The sequence below is a fragment of the Seriola lalandi genome, unplaced genomic scaffold, assembly GCF_002814215.2.
Source record: "Seriola lalandi dorsalis isolate HSWRI2012SDOR001 ecotype SW California unplaced genomic scaffold, Sedor1 jcf7180002054293, whole genome shotgun sequence".
Classification (NCBI taxonomy): domain Eukaryota; kingdom Metazoa; phylum Chordata; class Actinopteri; order Carangiformes; family Carangidae; genus Seriola; species Seriola lalandi.
Window position 1 is genome coordinate 596901 of NW_019524846.1, and position 18489 is coordinate 615389.

The 18489-nt window shown below is 39.4% G+C and overlaps 1 protein-coding gene across 1 annotated transcript in view; it reads right to left on the reverse strand.

Annotated features, from left to right (window-relative positions):
• Positions 1-737: 737 nt before the first annotated feature.
• Positions 738-18489, reverse strand: part of LOC111654870 (occludin) — a 19794-nt gene continuing 2042 nt past the window's right edge. Inside the window, exons 2-9 of the mRNA XM_023406030.2 lie at positions 15132-15735; positions 13347-13538; positions 12418-12585; positions 6923-7086; positions 4436-4654; positions 3597-3768; positions 2605-2646; positions 738-2258 (exon numbers count right to left, since the gene is read on the reverse strand). Of these exons, the coding sequence (XP_023261798.1) occupies positions 2160-2258; positions 2605-2646; positions 3597-3768; positions 4436-4654; positions 6923-7086; positions 12418-12585; positions 13347-13538; positions 15132-15716 (1641 nt within the window). The 5' untranslated portion in view covers positions 15717-15735 and the 3' untranslated portion in view covers positions 738-2159. The remainder of the gene's footprint in view (positions 2259-2604; positions 2647-3596; positions 3769-4435; positions 4655-6922; positions 7087-12417; positions 12586-13346; positions 13539-15131; positions 15736-18489) is intronic.

Genomic DNA, 18489 nt, shown 5'->3' on the forward strand with positions numbered 1-18489 from the left:
ATCAGCATGATTTAAGTATGTGTAGTGTTCACAATGTAAAAGTGACAAATATTCTCAAAGTCAACTTGCATACTAAATACAGTTATTTACTGATTGATTGAAGTGTTGATGTTATAATAATATAATAATAATCTTGCACAATGCAGTGCACACGGAAACAGGTGCTACTCACAGCAGAAAATGAAATTGCAGATGGTGGTGAAACAGCTACAGAAAGATCTATGATGATTAGTAACTAGTGTTACATTTGTTTAATTATAAAATGTCCTTATATCCGCATACACTATAGCGTGTTATTAACCATTTATTAAATGTTTATTGTGCTTATGAAGGCCAAATGGCATATTTCTTGTTGGTATAAAATTATATAGTATGTTGATTTTTTTTTGTATATTAACTGCAATAACTGCATGTTATGACAATTAGTGGCAAAAAGGAGGTTAGTTATAATAATTTAATGTTAGTCTATAATAATAGTGTAATAGGATGGTATGGAATCTGGACACAGAAAATGACTGTACTGCTGGAGAGCTATAGAAACAATCTTTTAAACATTGTTTACCAAAAGAGGGCAGTAACAGCTTACCTTCAGTTTACTGGGATCAACACGGCCTCCTGCTCCCCCTGCTGGATGATCACTGCACATGCACACAGCTACAGATTCCTCCAAACCAGGAGGGTCCAAAAAAAAAAAAAAAAAAAAGAAGAAAAACAAGAGGTGGACTATCTGTAACAAATTTTTAGAGAATTAGAAATTTTTATTACTTACTGTATTCAATACTTTTTAGACATCATACCATATGGAAGTATACAGTTACAAAAAATGGTCTTTTATAATAGCATCAAAGAAAATAAATTCATACAAAAATAAATGGCTCGCAGATGGTTTGTAAAATGACAACAATGTTCTTCATAAAAATACAAATGCACGACAAATCAAAGGTGTGTCTGAACAATTTCAAAAGGTACAGTAGATCCTAACACTTTGCACATGAAGTGAATTAATACAAAAATTACTGATGATGATGATGATGATTTTCATTGGCAAAGAATCAAATGAGAAGATGCACTCAGCTTATAGACAGTCAGCAAGACAAGTTTTCCAGTTTGTTGAGGAGCATGCATGATAAACAATATAAAAATAGTCTATTTCTTAATATTTTGCATAGCTTAAGCATATTTTGACTGATTAAAAAGAACCACAAGCCCCGATGGGTCTTTAGTATGAACACATAACATAACGTCATCACAAATGCTAAGATATCTGCTGAATCTAACAGTCAGATACATACTGTAAATTTGATCTTGGTACGCAGTATGAGCACGATTCATTAAATGTATATATAACACAACGTCACATATCTCATTGGCCAGTTTATCCCCTTTTTGGTCTCACTGCATCTACGACAATCAGTATCAACATCTTAGTGCAGACAAAAAGCTGGTATATGGGAAAAACACACACATGGTCCCGGCGGAGAGCAGTTAACTTCACTGACACTGAAGTTAGTTACAAACACTGACACACGATGAGAAAAGCACAACTAAAGTCCATTTGCGACAAAGATAACGTCATGCCAAGGGTTAAAAGAAACAGCATATTTGCTCGCAAACAATCCCAGCAACCTGTCTCACCCTTCACTACGTTCTCTACAATACTGTTCCACCTCTTATCTGTGGAGATAAAAAAAAGAAAAGTTGCCAATCTGGAGAGCAAACACAGCCACAGAAACCCAGCACAGTGTTATCACAGGTGACTGAAGGTCAGGTCACTTTCAAACAACCTTTCAAGTGGTTGCTCGCTTCAAACAATGAGCTGGACCTTTTAGAAAACGGCAGTGTTTGCTGTGGAAGTGGCTACAATTGAGGCTCCTGCTTCCATTTTCTTCCAAAAATTGAGTTATTCATACATTTCTGATCAAAGAGAATGAAGGAAACACATGTTTGGATCATTATTATTAACATACAATATGTTCCCTATGTGTGTGTGTGTGTGTGTAAATGTGCCCCTCTGTATCTAGTGTGTGTAGGCGGTGTTCAGGTAACTTTGGTCTCAGCATGCCACAGTCTTTGCAGTGTTTTGGAGTGTATCTTGGCCCGTGTCTGTGAGTGTTTGCTGTGTAGACCACAGAGCTGAGAGTCAGGACTGAGTGGATTCACTAGTGGTTCTTGTCGTAGTCCTTCACCATGCGTTTGATGTGGAACAGTTTGTGTCTCAGCCTGCGGCACTCCTTCTTCTTAGACCGGTAGTCTGATGTCTACAGAGTAGAGAGAGCACAGATGAGTCATTTAATACTGCACAACAGTGTACATATGTGCATTCATTACCGACAGCAATGAGTTATTAAATAATACTAGACAGTGACAATGTTCTGCTTTACAAAATCAGCAATAAAGCTCTGTGTTAGACCATCTAGGAACAAGGTTAAAGAGAACACAAAGCAACCACAGAAGATCTATGAGCTAAAAAGGACTGTGACATTTTGAAGCTGCAGGTTAAGAACAAACTCTTTAAATGCATCCATAAATAGATGAAATATATTGTTAATAAAGGCTTTAGTAAGTTGAGTTTATAAAATGTCATCATCAGAGATGTGTCCTCACCTGCTTCAGATCCTTCAGTTGATTATATTCCTCTGCTACTGCCTGAGAAAATTAAGGAACAGACATGTTATGATCACGTCTCCCTCACATTCAAACCGAATGGTGAAGGAATCTTGTATTTTCCAGTTTTACATGTTTTTTTGTGCATGACTGTGAATGATTTGAGAATAATTTTTGGAAGTCTTTGACTAGGGAACATCCTGAGACACTCAGTTGCCGGGTCAAAGAGGGATCATTTTACTTGAAACAAAGTCACATATGTTGGATGTTTGATCTTGTGGAACTGATCAATGTGGAGACTCAACAACTCACAATCTAATAATGAAAGTCCTGAAACTTATAAGTGCCTGTGAAACTTTAATTTAACGATTTCTCTCTGTGCAACATATAAACATCGTTTCCTGTAACGTTTCTTACAAACTTCAGCACATTCACCACACAGACAGATTTCTTAGGCCTAACTGTGAACTCTGGAAGTGGCAATGACTGTTGAGGTTTTCAAAGTTTCCATTTTTATTATAATTAATATTCTTTTTGTCTTTATCATTTATGAAGAGTTCTTGCTTATTGGCCCTGGACAAAATGGAAAGTTTTGGCTCCAGGAGTGAAATCTGAGTGTTACACACAGGTAAAGAGCGTACCTGGGATGACACTAATCTGAGTTCTGGCACTTTTGAGGGCGGAGAAAGATGGAGTTCAAAGAACTTTTTGCAGCATTTTTTTGTAGCAAGATCAGCATCTCAAGATCAGCGCTGTTTATTATCAAATCGAGCATTTCACAATCAAATTTTGATCTGTTACTTTTTTTTTCAATTAAAGCCTCCATAACCAAGGAAAAAGTTTTTTTTTTCTAATTTAGGGTGAAATAACAGCATCTCAGTTACTGTGGATGTGATCCCCATGTGTAGTCCTCAGTTTTTGGATTAAGGCCGATCATGCTTAAACTTTGCCTGTCTCGTGACTTTTGGAGGTGAGCTCTGTACATATCTGACCTGGTATTTGGCAGAGGTGTCGTCCAGTGTGTCCAACTGACGGCTGAGTTTGTTCAGCTGATCATTAATGTCATCCATCTCAGCACACAGGCGCTTGTACTCCCTGAGGTCGGCATCGAACTCTCTCTTATAATCATGGCGCTGAACATCAGATGTAATATCCGGATACATACTGGAAGAGGAGGAAGGAGAGCAAGAAGGAAAGATGACAAAAAGGATGCAGATTTGGGAGAGGAGAGAAAGACAAACAGACATCAGCAACAGAGAGAAACCTGCGTAATGACCAGAAAGACCTGAAAAGGACACGTGACGACCTTGACTGAGGTTATCAGGTTTACTGCTGAACCGCAGGAACACGTAGCAGAGGTCAAGGTGCTATAGGCCTAAAGGTGTGTCCAACTACAGCCAAATAAGAATACTTTCTCATAAACTACATTGACTCCCATGTTTCGTACCTTTGGCCTAATTCTCTCATTATGCCTGACTACAGTCCATGTGAACTGGCATGCCTTAGAGGATTAACTACTCTCCCGCACAGAGGGAATATACAGACTATAGCAGACTTTTTCGTGCTTTGTTGTTTAAGCATCTGTTTATTTACTGTTTTATACTTGCATGTTTCAACCCAAAAGATATTATAGCTGCATTGTCCTGTAAATCAAGTCTTTCTCATGAGAGTCTGATTTTGTGAGCTTACAGTTTGATTCGGATCAGTGAATTTAGGTCTGGTCCTGAGGGAGTGTCAGTGTTTGACTGCAATTTACATCCTGAGTTCTTGGTTAATGACATTTCCGTCTCTAATCCAGAGATACGGTCGTGCAGTCGTCTTTAATTCTCACCTCTCCCACTCCTCTGCGTCAAGTTCATTGCCTGTCTCTCCTCCTGTGGTGTACTCCGTCTCATACTGAGACTCGTCCAGCTCCGGGTTACGTCTGCGTCTCTTGCCCCTGTTGGCCGAGGGTTTGCGGCCCCCGCCCGTCTCCTCTGAAGGGCTGGAGCTGGTCCTTCCACCGGGGGAGAAGACCTCCAATGGCCGGCCGGTGGTCCTCTCCGAGTACCTGCAGGACAGCAACAAAGACATAAGAAAATTATTAGAAAAACTCTTGTTCATGTAGTCAGCATAAAGAAGGTGGTTAAGTTTAAAGGCAGTGAAAAACTGTTTTTACTATCAGCTTTTTACTACAAGTGACATGAACACACTGTTTTCTGTTACTTCACATTAGAGATTTCTGCATGTGTTTTTGTCCTTGTGTTTCTCACTGGTTTGAGGTGTGAAATATGATTATGCCTCTCCTTCAGAACCATGAAAAAGCAGCAGAGATTTTGACTGTTAAACCTTTAATAAATACATCAGTATGTTTTTTCCCCTGAGACTTTAAGAGATGTCTTCTTCTTCAAAAAAAAAAACACTTTCTCATCTAGAACAGTAACTGTTCTTGAGAGCTGTTCAAAAAATTGTACATGGAAAAAAAATACTTGTCTTAAAGGAATAGTTCAAGATTTAGGAAATGCATTTATTTGTATATTTCTGGAAGACTCAGACGAGAAGATCGACACTACTCTCATGTCTGTACATTAAATATGTTGCAACTGGTTGGTGTTTTGTGTCTTGCAAAAGCCACCTCACTGTGCACATCAGATCCTACTGACCTTTGCTCCATTATAAAGATATAGGCAGTGAGGTTCTACAATGAATTTAGAGATTCTCATACACTACAATAAACTTCTTACAGGCCATATATGTAATTTTCTTTGCAAATGAAAACAACATGAAATTGAAACATTAATTTACATTAAAAAACGTAAGGAATGAAAGTAATTAACCTCCAAGAATATGATGACCCAAATAACAAGAGGAACTATAGATATGGTTGAATGTGAGACGGTGACTAAATATAACATATATTTACTGCCATGACCCAGACAGATACAGGCATATGGAGGACGTAGACACCACTAATGATTATTGTTGCTCACAACCTACAATTTGTCTCTGTGCCATGTGGAGGAATCAGGTATAGCTCTTTAATAACAAGGGGGGAGGATGTGCTCAATTTTGTAGGTTTGCAGGGATTTGTAGAGGAATCCAAATCCAGTGGAGCAGATATTACAAGTTCTTACAACAAAAAAAAAAGGCTGCATTATGCCAGCAACAGAGGACATGGTAGGTCTTCAGGCTAACATTCTTCAGCTTATGAAAATGCCCGCTCTGTTTACTTTGTGAGAGAGGAAATCATCAAAAATAACAATATTCTGTGCTTTGAGCCAGCGGTGTAAAATACAACGATTAGTTTATTTTTCTCATGTTAACCGCATGCTCTGTTCTGAGGTCATTCTGAATGACTTGTTTTTCAAAGGTTAACAAACTATAAAGAGCAGCGTACTTCAGACACACACACACTCAAGTATTGAGGACATTCATGCAAGCTTTGAAGAAAAATCAAATAGCATTAGTTCACAAACATCCGGCTTTTTCCCGTCCTCAGAGAATTCAATGAAAATGAGAGAAAACAAAAAAACATAAAAACAAGAGAACGTTAATCCAACAAAGGCTCAAAGGTCACACACACAGCTCTCTTGTGTGGGCAGGGCAATATGTCTTCATGGGCTTTTAAACAGAGCAGTGATTAGATACTGTCTGACTGTGTCACGTGTTCGAACGGTTGATTGTGTGGAGTCTTTGCTTTACAGTGAGCAGAGTGAAACGTTGCAGCTTTCATCTTAAGAGAAATATTATATTTAAAAACTTGAAGACAGTAAAATGAGAAATACAAGTTGTAATCCTGCATCATTGTTTTACTTGCTCAGATATCTCTTGTTATATGCCTGATATTTGGGAGTATTTCTTTATTATAATGCCTCTCTTTTCTCTTCCTGAAAAAAATGTTTGATGGCTTATCTTGAGCTCATGGGTGTATATGTAATCTATATATAATAATAATAATAACAATAATACATTTTATTTAAAGGCGCCTTTCTTGGCACTCAAGGACACCGTACACAGTTACACAAATATGTACATACTTATATAGATTTATCAAATTAAATGTGATTTGGGGCAACTGGCTAACCCCAGTCACAATATATACCCCACGCTTGTTTCACTGTGACTGCGTTTAGAAACATTTAATCAGTTAAAATGTGGCTCATCTGATTTGGATGTAGAAAGGGGGCTGAGAATTTTGACCCACTTGCTGCGAATATAAGGAAATATTTTTGACAAGGATTTAGAAAAGGGGATCATTCACATTAAACATGATGCTGAACAAGTAACAAATTGAAAGTATAAAAAACAGAAAAGGGACTGAGAAAACATGGTCACCCACTCGTTGTTGTCAAAGGTGTCTCCGTCATAGGAGCCGCTGTCCACCTTGGCTGGGGGGTAGGAGATGACACTGTTGGCTGAGGCGTTGAGCAGCCCACCTCCCTTCTCTGACACCAGCAGGGTAGGAGCGTCCTGAACACTGCGGCTTTCCTCCACATTGTTCACCTACAGCAGGCAGGAAAAAACACGAGGAACAGACTCAGCAAACACAAACAAACAACCGAAATACTGACAAAGAGCAGGACCCACCACAGGCTCATTTTCTGACTGACATCCTGTTTAGGAAGCCATCTTGACTTAAGGAGAAAAGAGAGGCTATCTCTACACCACAGACAAGAGTATGGTAATTAGCGCTTAAAGTTTGAGAGAGCAGTGAGGCATGAAATTGGACGGCACAGTCCAACTCTTCTGTGAAATGTGGGTTATCTGCTCGAAAAGGTCAAGAAAATTAAAACACTGACTAAAGCCTAATTGTAAAATAAACCCAAAGAGACCAAAATCTTTGAGTATAATATAATATATTGATGGTTTCTTCCATCTGTTTCTGATAGCCTTATGACCTAAAACGATTAGTCATAAGGATACATACATTAATGTCTATTACTAGACATTAATCGCAGCTTTGCTTTAACTTCTCTCTGTTATTTCACATCTTCATGAACACCTTGAACGGATATGCTCCTTCTTCATTTCTTCAAACAAAAGGAAACACTGTCTGTCATGTAAATATGTTCGCCTTAATCTGTGTTTCCAAGTCCTTCCTGTAAGGACAGATGGTCTACATGAGGGAATTCCTGACAATGAAGGCCTAAGGGGGGGTCACTGTTTCTTCCAGTACATTTATCAATCAAGCCAAACCTCTACACAAAGCAGTAGAGTCAAAAACTTTCAATGGCTCCTATTGTTTCTCTACTATCTGGAATGCTGACTGACTTACTGGCAGCAGAAACTCTTTGGGTGTGAGGCCCCTAAAAACACAATGAAAAGATTGAGTTTATTAAATATCTAATACATAAGTAAGGAGGTTTTAAGCAAAGATCAAAATCTACGTGCACCATATCTGCCTTTGTCCACAAAATGGGGCGATGCTATTTTTAAAAATGCATATTTCTGAAAAACATTAAAACTGTGCAGGGCCATATTACTTTCCTCTGAAATAAGACATTTTACATCAACTGCCACTGAACAGGGACAGATGAATACTTGCTGTACTTGTCTATAATGTGTATTCAGCACCGGGCCTTGTCTAGTGAGCCAAAATTTTCTTTTGGGTGCTGGTCAGAGCTGAGAATTTACTATTCTCCAACCCTGGGAACCTTTACAAAACATCCTCTCTGCTGTTTTCTTGGGTGGTGCATTACTGAGCAAGTTCCTAAATTCCTCACAGTGCAGGAGCAGATCTGAACATCAGCCTAGCCCCCAAAAAAAAATAATCAGTGTGGGTGGAGTGTTTGGGTGGGGGGGGTTGCCCTTTTCGCAGCTGCAGGAGAGACCTGTTTGAATAGTGAAGTGCATGTAAGAATCCCAACAATGCCCTGTGAGTGTGCAGCACAGCAGCTGCCGGACTGGAAGCAGAGTATGTGAGAGTCTTTGACCTGCTGAAGCAAAGCGAGGAGGCAAAGAAACACATGGAGATAGAGCGGTGACTGTTGATGAGGAAGGGAGGAATTAAGAGGAAGCAGGAGAGAATGAAAGTGTGAATAAGGCAAAGTGAGGGAGACATGCAATAAGAGAATAAAGGGAAGCAGAAAAGTGGCAAGGACAGAGTGTGAGAGTGTGAGACAGGTACAAACCAAGGAGAAGGTGCTGTAAAAGAAAAAGTGAAGCACTGTTAAGAGTGGAAAAAAGCAATTATCAAGTTTTATGTTAGATGTAAATGTAAATTGTAAATTAATATAATTTAAAATTGATGTAATATCAAAAACCGCTATTAATTGGAAGCATTGTGCTTCACCATAGATAATGGCACTTACATGTTGTGAAACTAGTGTGAACGCTTACAGCAAATTACATTACATTAACTGACACATTTAAAAGAAACAATTGGAAAGAGCTCTACTCAACTCAACTCTACTCAACTGTACTTATATATTATATTATATATTATAGATTAACTGTACTTAAACATATAAAGTTTCATCTCTGAAAAAATGGAGGTAAAGGTGTAGGTGGACAACTTGCTTTCTTCTTCTTTCTCTTGTATTTAACTCTCTAATGTTTGTGTGTGTGTGTGTGTGTGTGTGTGTGTGTGTGTGTGTGTTCTAGGCCTGACTTGGATAACTAAAGCATGGGCTGTCAAATGAAGCCAGCTGTAGCTAAGCAGGTTTATTAGCTAAGTTTAACCAGTAAGTTGTCTTTTCATCTAAATGACCAGTTTGTAAGAGGGAAACCTGGAGTTCTTCAATGACATGCAATGTATAATTTGATCTAATTTTTGCACATATGTTCTTCTCTTTTCCTTTCACATAAAAATACGTTTGACTAAACTTGATACAAATTTGCTTGGATTTTTTGCAAATCACAATTTCAATTACAATCACACTATTGGTCAGAAAAATCAAAACTGTAACTAGATATTTTCCTCGAAACAGTCAGACCAGAGATGAAAATTTGTAAGAATGAATTAGATCATCTTTTTTATCCTAGTTCACCAGCTTTTTTTTTCTTAGTACAGTATTTATTAATCTTGTTTAATGCCCAGACCTTTTTATACTATACACTGTACAACCTTGTTATACTTTTGCTTAGATTTACTCTCGACAGTAAATGGATGTTTTAATCCACGTCTATGGAACGGGTCCAGGATGCGTTCACTCTACATCTGTGTGGCACTTCAGTGTTTCCAGTGCACAGACAGCCATGCAGAAACCAACTCTTGATGACCTCATGCAGCAGACACAATGCAGCCCGCCCCCACCCCTCGGGTGAGCTGAATGAGGCCTGTGTGTGAGGTCATCAGAGTGAGCCTGGCCTCCCCGAGCTCAGCAACAGAGGTGGGTGCAATCTCAAACACCAACCACCGCCTCAGACTGTCACTGGCCTTGTGCTTAAAGGAGCCAAACAAGCCCCATGACTCATTCTGTGGCGCAGAGACAGGTAGTGCAGCAATGAAGGAAAAACATAACTGCAGAGTGGATCTTTGGAAACACGAGGAAACTCAGGAAAGGGCGGCAACCCTTCCAAGTGTTCTGTTTGTTTAAAAAAAAAAATGTATGTAGGTCATACAGTTAATATGACTTTACAGTAATGACACACTTAGGCTGACCTGCTTTTGTAGATAATACCGTCTTCAGGCAGCAAAGTCATATAAGTTTCACAACCCACATGCAATTTGCATGTTTTTTTAATAAATAATTATCTGTTTGCAATGACAGTCATCAAATCTTCTCAGATTCCTCATCCTTGGAAACTCTTTCCCCTTTTATCCAGACTCTATAATACCAGAACATATTTCTTACTCTTTTTTTACAGCTGCATTTACATGAAAAATATCAGGATTTGTTACGTTTCTAAATGCAGAGGCAGTGTACAGTTCATTACTGCGGTGTACCTACAATAAGTCTGATGACATCAGTGAGCATGGCTCCATTATTAGACTCTAGTGCTGGTCATAGAATTCACTCTGGGCTTGTCTCATGTCCTCTGCTCTGCCTGTACACCTCTGCCTGCATGATGCCATGTTCTAGACAATGACAAGCACTCTCATAAACAAACAGCTCTATATAATCCAACATAACACCATGTCTGTTCAGCTTTTCCTTTCTCAGTCAGTGCAAAAGATCCACTGTGACTCACTTCAACCTTAACTGACTAATCTGATCAAATCAAAAAAAGCTAAGCTAGTGACTCCGACTCTGACTTTAAGTCAAGATACATATTACAAACTGCAGTACATGCAGGGCTAGGGATGTTTAGCTAAGCCTTTTATCACCTTAATAAAATCCTGAAGACAAATCTTTTTAAGGAATAGTTTCAAATCTTAACAAATCCATGTTAGAACATAAACAATTAACAGTCACTTTAAATAATGTATGATTGCAAGGCTCATCGCTGTCTATTTACCATCATTAATAGGTATTAACTGACAGGTAGCATGGGTAAATAGATGGAAGGATTGGTGGATGGGAGGCTGGGAGGGGTACTAGACTAGCAATATTTCCCTTAGTTTAATAATTGTTTTCTTGAATGCCTAAAAATTTTAAATGAGTTTTTCTGTTTATTTGTATTTCTCTCACTTGCAAATAGCACATATTTACTTTAATCAATGTGTCTGCATGTATTGATTTGTGTTCTTGAACTCGCCTGCACAATGTTTGAACAAACACTCGAGGTCGACACCATGTACTGGGGAGGATGCATCATTTCAGACCCATGTGACATTTAGTTTTAAGATACAAAACAATAGAAATTGTTCAGAAAGAAGTGTACACATATGTTAGTGTTTCAAACTTCCTTTACAAAATGACAAACTGCCCGACTAGTGCTGTTTCTGACCATCAATTAAATTTCAAACCTAAACTTTTGATGTAAACTAATTGTCACTTCACTGTGTGAAACAGGCATCATTTGAAAAGACGCAGATCGAGTCAATAATCAACCCATATCTCAGGTAACAGTCCCAAATGACTAGAGCACTGTTGACATTTAAAAACCCCAAGGCAGGCTCTCCAGAAACCACCTGCCTGCCTACTATCTTCAGGTGGTTAATGATTACTCAGAGTGAAACCAGGTAGTAGGCCATGAGTAAACAATCACCGACTGCTATCAGCCCTGGCCCTGGACAAAGTGACTCAGTCAAAGGAAACAGTCTTATGGTAGTGTGACTGTGTCTCTGCTGCATCCTATAAAAGTCTATATATGATGATGCTTTTGGACTTTAACCTCATAAAGATAAGCGGTGAAAGCATATGAGAGATGTAAACTGGTACACAACGTTACAAAGTCTGTCTGGACAAACAGCAGAGTCATACATTAAAAATAGCACAGCAAGAGACAAACCAACCATGGGAATGTGCAAGTGTCAGTTTTAGTTATTTACTGCATCTGCATCACCACAATCACCTAACCTGTCTTTATAACTGATGACTACCTCACTGATGGGATGACTACCTCACTGATGACCTACCTACTTAACCTACTAAGCATCGTAAAAAGGCGTAGAAACTAATTTGACACGTAACAACAAGTCACACAATGTGGTGACAGGAGGGGAAAAGCAAATGTCCGTCCGTTTTGGTGCCAGAATCTTCTACGCAGAAAAAAAAAAAAACACCGCAGTTGATCATTTCATCTTCGAATCAAATCTGAATATTGAACATTGTGTTCCATCAACCTTTCTTTAGGCTGGATTTAAACTCATTGTGACCCTGTTCATTTGACTGCAAGCTGTGCATGCACAAACTCAAGGTCAGTTTGGGTCAAAATGTGATTTTTCTTTGTAAATCCCACGTAAACCCAGTCTTATTATACTGTGACTACCATCCTGCTGTCTCTTACCCATTCCTCTACATCTCTGCCTTCTGAGGCCTTCCCTCCGACAAGAGGCTCCTCCCAATAGATGTTTGGTTTCCCGTAGCGCCAGATCTTCCCTCTAGTCTTGTGTGCAAAGAAAGCTGCAACACCCCAAGCGATTACGACCAGGAATCCGCACACCATGGCAACTCCCTAGAAAAGCAAAAACATGGGGATGAAATTTGGAAAGTTCTCAACTAGATAAGCTCTGAGATAAAGCTGGTTTATCCTGGGACAAGCAGTACACAAATACACATATGTGACGTCACTGGGAGAAATACATATCACAATCTGCAGCGTCATGTACCACAAGTATAACAACTGTTTCACAACAGATACCATCACAATAGAGTACAGATATTTCTCAAAAACAAATGATACACAAGTACACCCCGAGCAGTTACAGTACACAGTCATTTTAGTACTGCAACAATATTGTCAGTTAGTCTAATAGTGAATGTTGTTGTTCCAGCTTCTAAAGTGTCAAGATTTGCTCTCTGTACATTGTATATATTTGGGTTTTGGACTGTTGTTCAGACAAAATACACAAAAGTAAACTGACAACATCACCTTGAGCTTAAACTCCAGGAATTTTTGATGGGCATTGTCTGACAATTTATAGACTATAGAAAATAAATGTAAAAAAGAAATGTCACTTGCAGTCCTTACTACTTTATCTGTGACCCTTCACATCTTGCAGTCTAAAAAATACATACATTTTGGGGCATTTCATACTCATTCAGCTTAAAATACCTTCCATAAAACTATTACACCTGGAGCCAGATGAATTTAAAATGATGTTATAAATATACATTGTTACACATTGTTAAACTACATCTACATGAAATTATCCTGGAGAATGCACTAACTCAACCCTTGATATCTGCAAAATATGTTCAGGAAAAACTACAAACCTCCTGTGGATCCACAAAGCAGTAATGGTAGAGGTACTGGTTGTAGATGGGGAAGCCTCCCACTCCACCCATCTGTGAGTAGCTGGTCTGGTAGAGGTTCTGGCACATCATGAGCATCGGATTGTACATCATACTGGAGGAGCCCTGGGCCATGGGGTTCACTCCGACAATGTAGACAATGCTTATGATGCCCTGAAGAAGAAATGGGTTTAGTACATTTACAGTCGTATTAATATCTACAGTTATATACTCTCTTATTGAAAAAGACTTTGTAGTATTTATAGTAGCACTCCACAGTATTCAAATCAAATATGACTAAGACAGCACTGTCAGATCATGTGAAGACAGCAGCAATCATATCATCCAAGTGAACATACTGTGAGTGCAAAGGGGACGGGACAACAAGCAGTTAACTGACTTACGGCCACTCTCTAGTGTTTTCTATTCTATCTGTAATAAATACTTTACTGAAGCTTAATCAGCTGGAAACATCTAAAAGCATCCAGATTGTTATGGATGCTTTGTATAATAAATGTTCTGCCTTTATCTACACTGAATTTGATTATGTGCTGAGCAAAAATAGAATATAATAAACACTCCTGCAGGTTTATGGAAATCATGTAAACTCCATTTGACTCAGAACTTGTAAATTTTCAGAAATTATTTAAGAGCAGCACAAATGAAAGTCCCCAAATTGAACATCTATAAACTCTAAATCCCCAGCAGGTTAGAAATTAAATTAACAGACTGGGTCCCAGGAAGAGTAGTAGCACTATTTTATACCAAACACTGCATAAACATCTGGATGTGATCTTGGATGAACATCTCTATGAACATGCACTTTAACCAACTCATCAAGATTTAAACTGTGTACACAGAGTCCTGTTTCAGGTTATTCTTCTGGTATTTAGGGTTCTTTAAAAAAAAATACACATTGAATACCAATCATAACAGAGCTCAGTGTTTACAACAGTTTTGACTGTTTGTTTGAATGTGGGATTGGGAAACTCCAAATATTGAACATCACTGTGAGATGCTTCAGCTGGGAAATGCTAATGCGTTGCTGCTAATGTAAGGTGAAAATCAAATTTCTCACATATTATATCAGCTACACTGATGAATATAAACGCAGGATCTAAACAAAGCTTAACACTATCTACGTATGTGTGCTCTGTGTAATTTAGGTGAGACTGAAAATTACCTGCAGTAAATGTTTTATATACTTAAAGACTTAAGTATATTGTTCTCCATCTGAATTTCTTTTAGATGGATCATAGGAAAAGACTTGTTGTTTTAGAAAGCAGGTACAGGACAAAATATAAAACTCAACAATATATACAAACAACATAGTGTACATACAGTATACTTCTGTAGTCTGTACTTTTTGTTTCTGTTCATGCCCCGGCCACGAGGGTTTAGAGTAAACCAAATAAACATTAAAAAAGTGAATACAAGGAGCAAAACCAGTTTTCCGAAGAGGCAAGGTGTCTTACTCCAGACACTTTTGAGGAAGTGGGTATTTAGTCTGAAGCTGAGGATAGTCATCTGTGCTCTTCTAGACCATTGTGTTTTCTGTAATATTTGTACTATTGATCCCCTGTTGGGAAATCATTTTGGCTCCAATGAATGAGTCATCAATAACATGATATGACAGCAGCGCCTGATTGGGCCTGATGATAGGTCAAAACATCATTTAACACTAAAACTGGGTTAACCGCTAACTGCTGATACCACAGAAGAAGATAAATAACAGAAATGTGAAACTGAAATATGAATGAGGTTTACCTGCAGGATCGCCATGATGATGCTGGTCACCAGTAGGGCCAGAAAGAACTTCCTGCTGCGGACCATGTTGGATTTAGAGAAGCTGGCGATGAAGAATGCAAGTGCTGCTATGAAGGTAATGGCCGCCATGGCAATCATAGTGGTTTTGGCTGAGTAAGGTGAGATGTAGGAGCCGTAGTAGTTTCCGTAGCCTCCATAACCCCCATAACCCCCATAACCTCCATATCCTGAGCCATAGCCGCCCCCACCGTATCCGCTGCCATAGCCCAGCCCAGATCCATAGTAACCCGAACCGTATCCATACTGGATGTCCCACATGAGAGTGGAGGCCACACAGGCAAATATCACCACACACAGCACAATCACCACAGCCATCATGGCCTTGATGATCCCGGGAGGTGACAGCCATTTGTAGAAGTGCTGTGGTTTGTCCTCAATGTAGTAAGATCCTGGCGGAGGTGGATACGCGTTGTAATCGCTCTGAGGGCCATGGAAGCTGCCCGGAGGGCCAAAGCCGTTGTTGGATGGTGGGGTGAAAGGAGGACTGTAAACAGGTGGACTCTCATAGTGCTGCTTGTCAAACATCGCTCAAAGATGTCTGGAACTGTGAACAGAAACAACAAAACAAAAGGTTTGTGGACAAACTGGGAGAGCAAAGTGCACCGCACAAGGCTGGGAAGAGCTGTCTGGCTCTGTTTTTCAGCAGCACTGATATGAGTACCAGTAATAATGTTGAAAGTTAGGTGTGACTGTGTTTAGTAATGAGGCTTAGGAACTGAACAGTGTAAATGTTTTACCATATCCAAGGGAATGTGATTTATGAGAGTACAAGTTATGTTGTTTTTGCAGTTTCTCTCTTTCAGGTTGAGTAAATTAGGTTTCACTGAGACCAGAGTGTTTATCACTTATCATACCTGCTGGCTTATGTTAACAGCAAATAGAAATATCAGAGGAATGACCTTAGCTTTGAGGTCTCTGAACCATTAAAAGCCAGAATCGCTGTGGAGATGTCGGTACCAGGACAGAGAGCGCAGCCAAACAACAATACTTTCCTTTTTGCCTCTTCAGTGGCTGTAGGAGTCTCTCTCCCTCCTCCACAGTGTCCAGCCAGACTTTGAACATTTCACATCCCTCCCTACAGCTACAAATTTTGGTTTCTTTCTGTTACATATTTGACAGACATATCCAAGACCACAGTGTATACGACTTAACAATGCCCATTCTTCTAAACAGAGCCCTACAGGGAGTGGGCTGCCTACATGTTGGAGTGAAAAGACACAGAAACAGCAGGGCAAAGTTACTGTGAGGACAAAAACTGTGATTTTTTCAACTGTTATCTCACTGAACACAATACTGAACGCAACGTGTTTGCAGCAGACTGTAACATTTCATCTGTTCATACACCAAATAACAATAGGGAAGTCCATTGATTCATGGGCAGCAACTAACAGTTACTTTTGTTTTTGGTTTATCTTATTTTCCCAATTAATTGATTAAGTTATAAATATATATATATGGTTTAATCTATAAAAAGTCAGAAAATTATGAAAGAAAAGACATTTGCTAGTTACAGCTTCCAAAAAGCAATAATGTGCTGCTTTTCTCCGTTTTGTATTGCTGTAAGTTCATCCTCTCTGGGTTTTGCACTGTATATATGGAACTGAATATGTCGCATAGGGCTCTGTGAAGGGCAATTTTTTTATTATTCACAGACATTTTATGGACAAAATTATAAATAGAGAGAATTGACAGCTTAATCAATAAAGACTATAAGTGTTTTTGCAGGCCCTATTCATAAATTAACTGCAAATTATTCTGTCAACTGAGGTCTATCTTCCAGTGGCACCACAGCTCTGATTTTTAAAAACAAAAACGCCTCTTTCATCTACAGATTTCTCCTCTTTGGGCATCTTGTGAAGGAGGTAATGGCCAAGATGGCCGGCCATTCAGACATTTAGACACACAGACTGAGAGACGGTCCCTGGCACTGCCTACAGTCTACAGTCCCGGGTAATAACTCTCCTCTCTTTATGCGACTCTGGCGCACACAGCAGTGGAGGTCTCGCCTCAGAGCCTCCATCCCAGACACCTTCCTATTATTCCCTCCCTCATTCCTCCATATCCTTCATCCCCCTTCACGATCCCCCGTCCCCGTCCCCCAACTCTCTCGCCCTCCTTCTCTCCATCCCTCCATAACTTCTTGCCTTTGTTTTGGGAGCAGGAGGGGCAAAAGTCAAGGCTGCTCGTCACGGGAACAGTGTTGCCATGGAGTCAGGGGGGAAAAAAAAGAAAGAAAGAAAACTGGGGCACTGTCCAGGGAGGATCAAACAAGGGCTCCTCTGTGCTGCTCCTGAGTGGAGTCAGAGGGGAGAGACAGAAAGAGGGGAGGACAGGTGGATGGGTAAAGTGTGTGCTGTGGTGTCAGGTGTCCTTTATTGTTGATCAACAGACTGTCTCATAAGCCACTGGGCACTTAGTTTATTTCCTACTGCAGTGTTTGATTATATCAATTACTGGCAGGAAGCAATCTGAGGGTCAAGGAATTTCCAGAAGGCTCAAACAACTACCCCACAACTCCCTTCAAAATTTCTACTTTAATACATTAAGAAACATACAATATTTCAAGCTCTTCTTCAGGTTCAAAGGAATCAGAGGGCTTTAAAATCTTCAAAATCAAAATCTTTACCTCTTCTAAACCTGTCAAAGACAAAGGCCAATTCGGCCTTTGGTGGTTGCGGCTTCTCAAATGGAGGAAATTGCTGTTTATTTTTGTTTTAACATTATAATAAACTGAATATGTTTGGGTTTTGGACTGTTAGTCAGATAAAACAAGACATCTGATGATATCCACTTGGGCTATTAGAAAACTAAAATGGTAATTTTTTTTATTGTTTATTATCAAAATAATAACCAACAAAATATTTTCTAATAGACAAGCTAGACAAGAAACATGTGCACAAAACCATATGACTTATTAGGGACATTTGCTTATTACGGAGAAGCCTAGTGTACTTTTACCCAAAGCACTTGCTGTATAGTAGTAGAAATAGTAGGAGTAACAGTAGCAGCAGCAGTAGTAGTAGTAATAGTAGTTGTAGTGGTAGTACAGTGGTGTTTGTCTAACAATGGCTCACTAATGTAATTTTCAAGCTGGGCCGAAAGCTCAGTTTTTGGACGACTGTCACAGGTCAGGTCAGACACCCACCAGCCGCAGCCTGAGCGCCGCTACAACACAGAGACTCTATCATCTGCTGCTGATAATGGAATTCCAGTCAAACAGTCACATGTCTCACATCTGTCAAAAACAATTAAGCCCCTGCCCCATGTAGGCTGGGACCCACTGGCATACACACAGGAG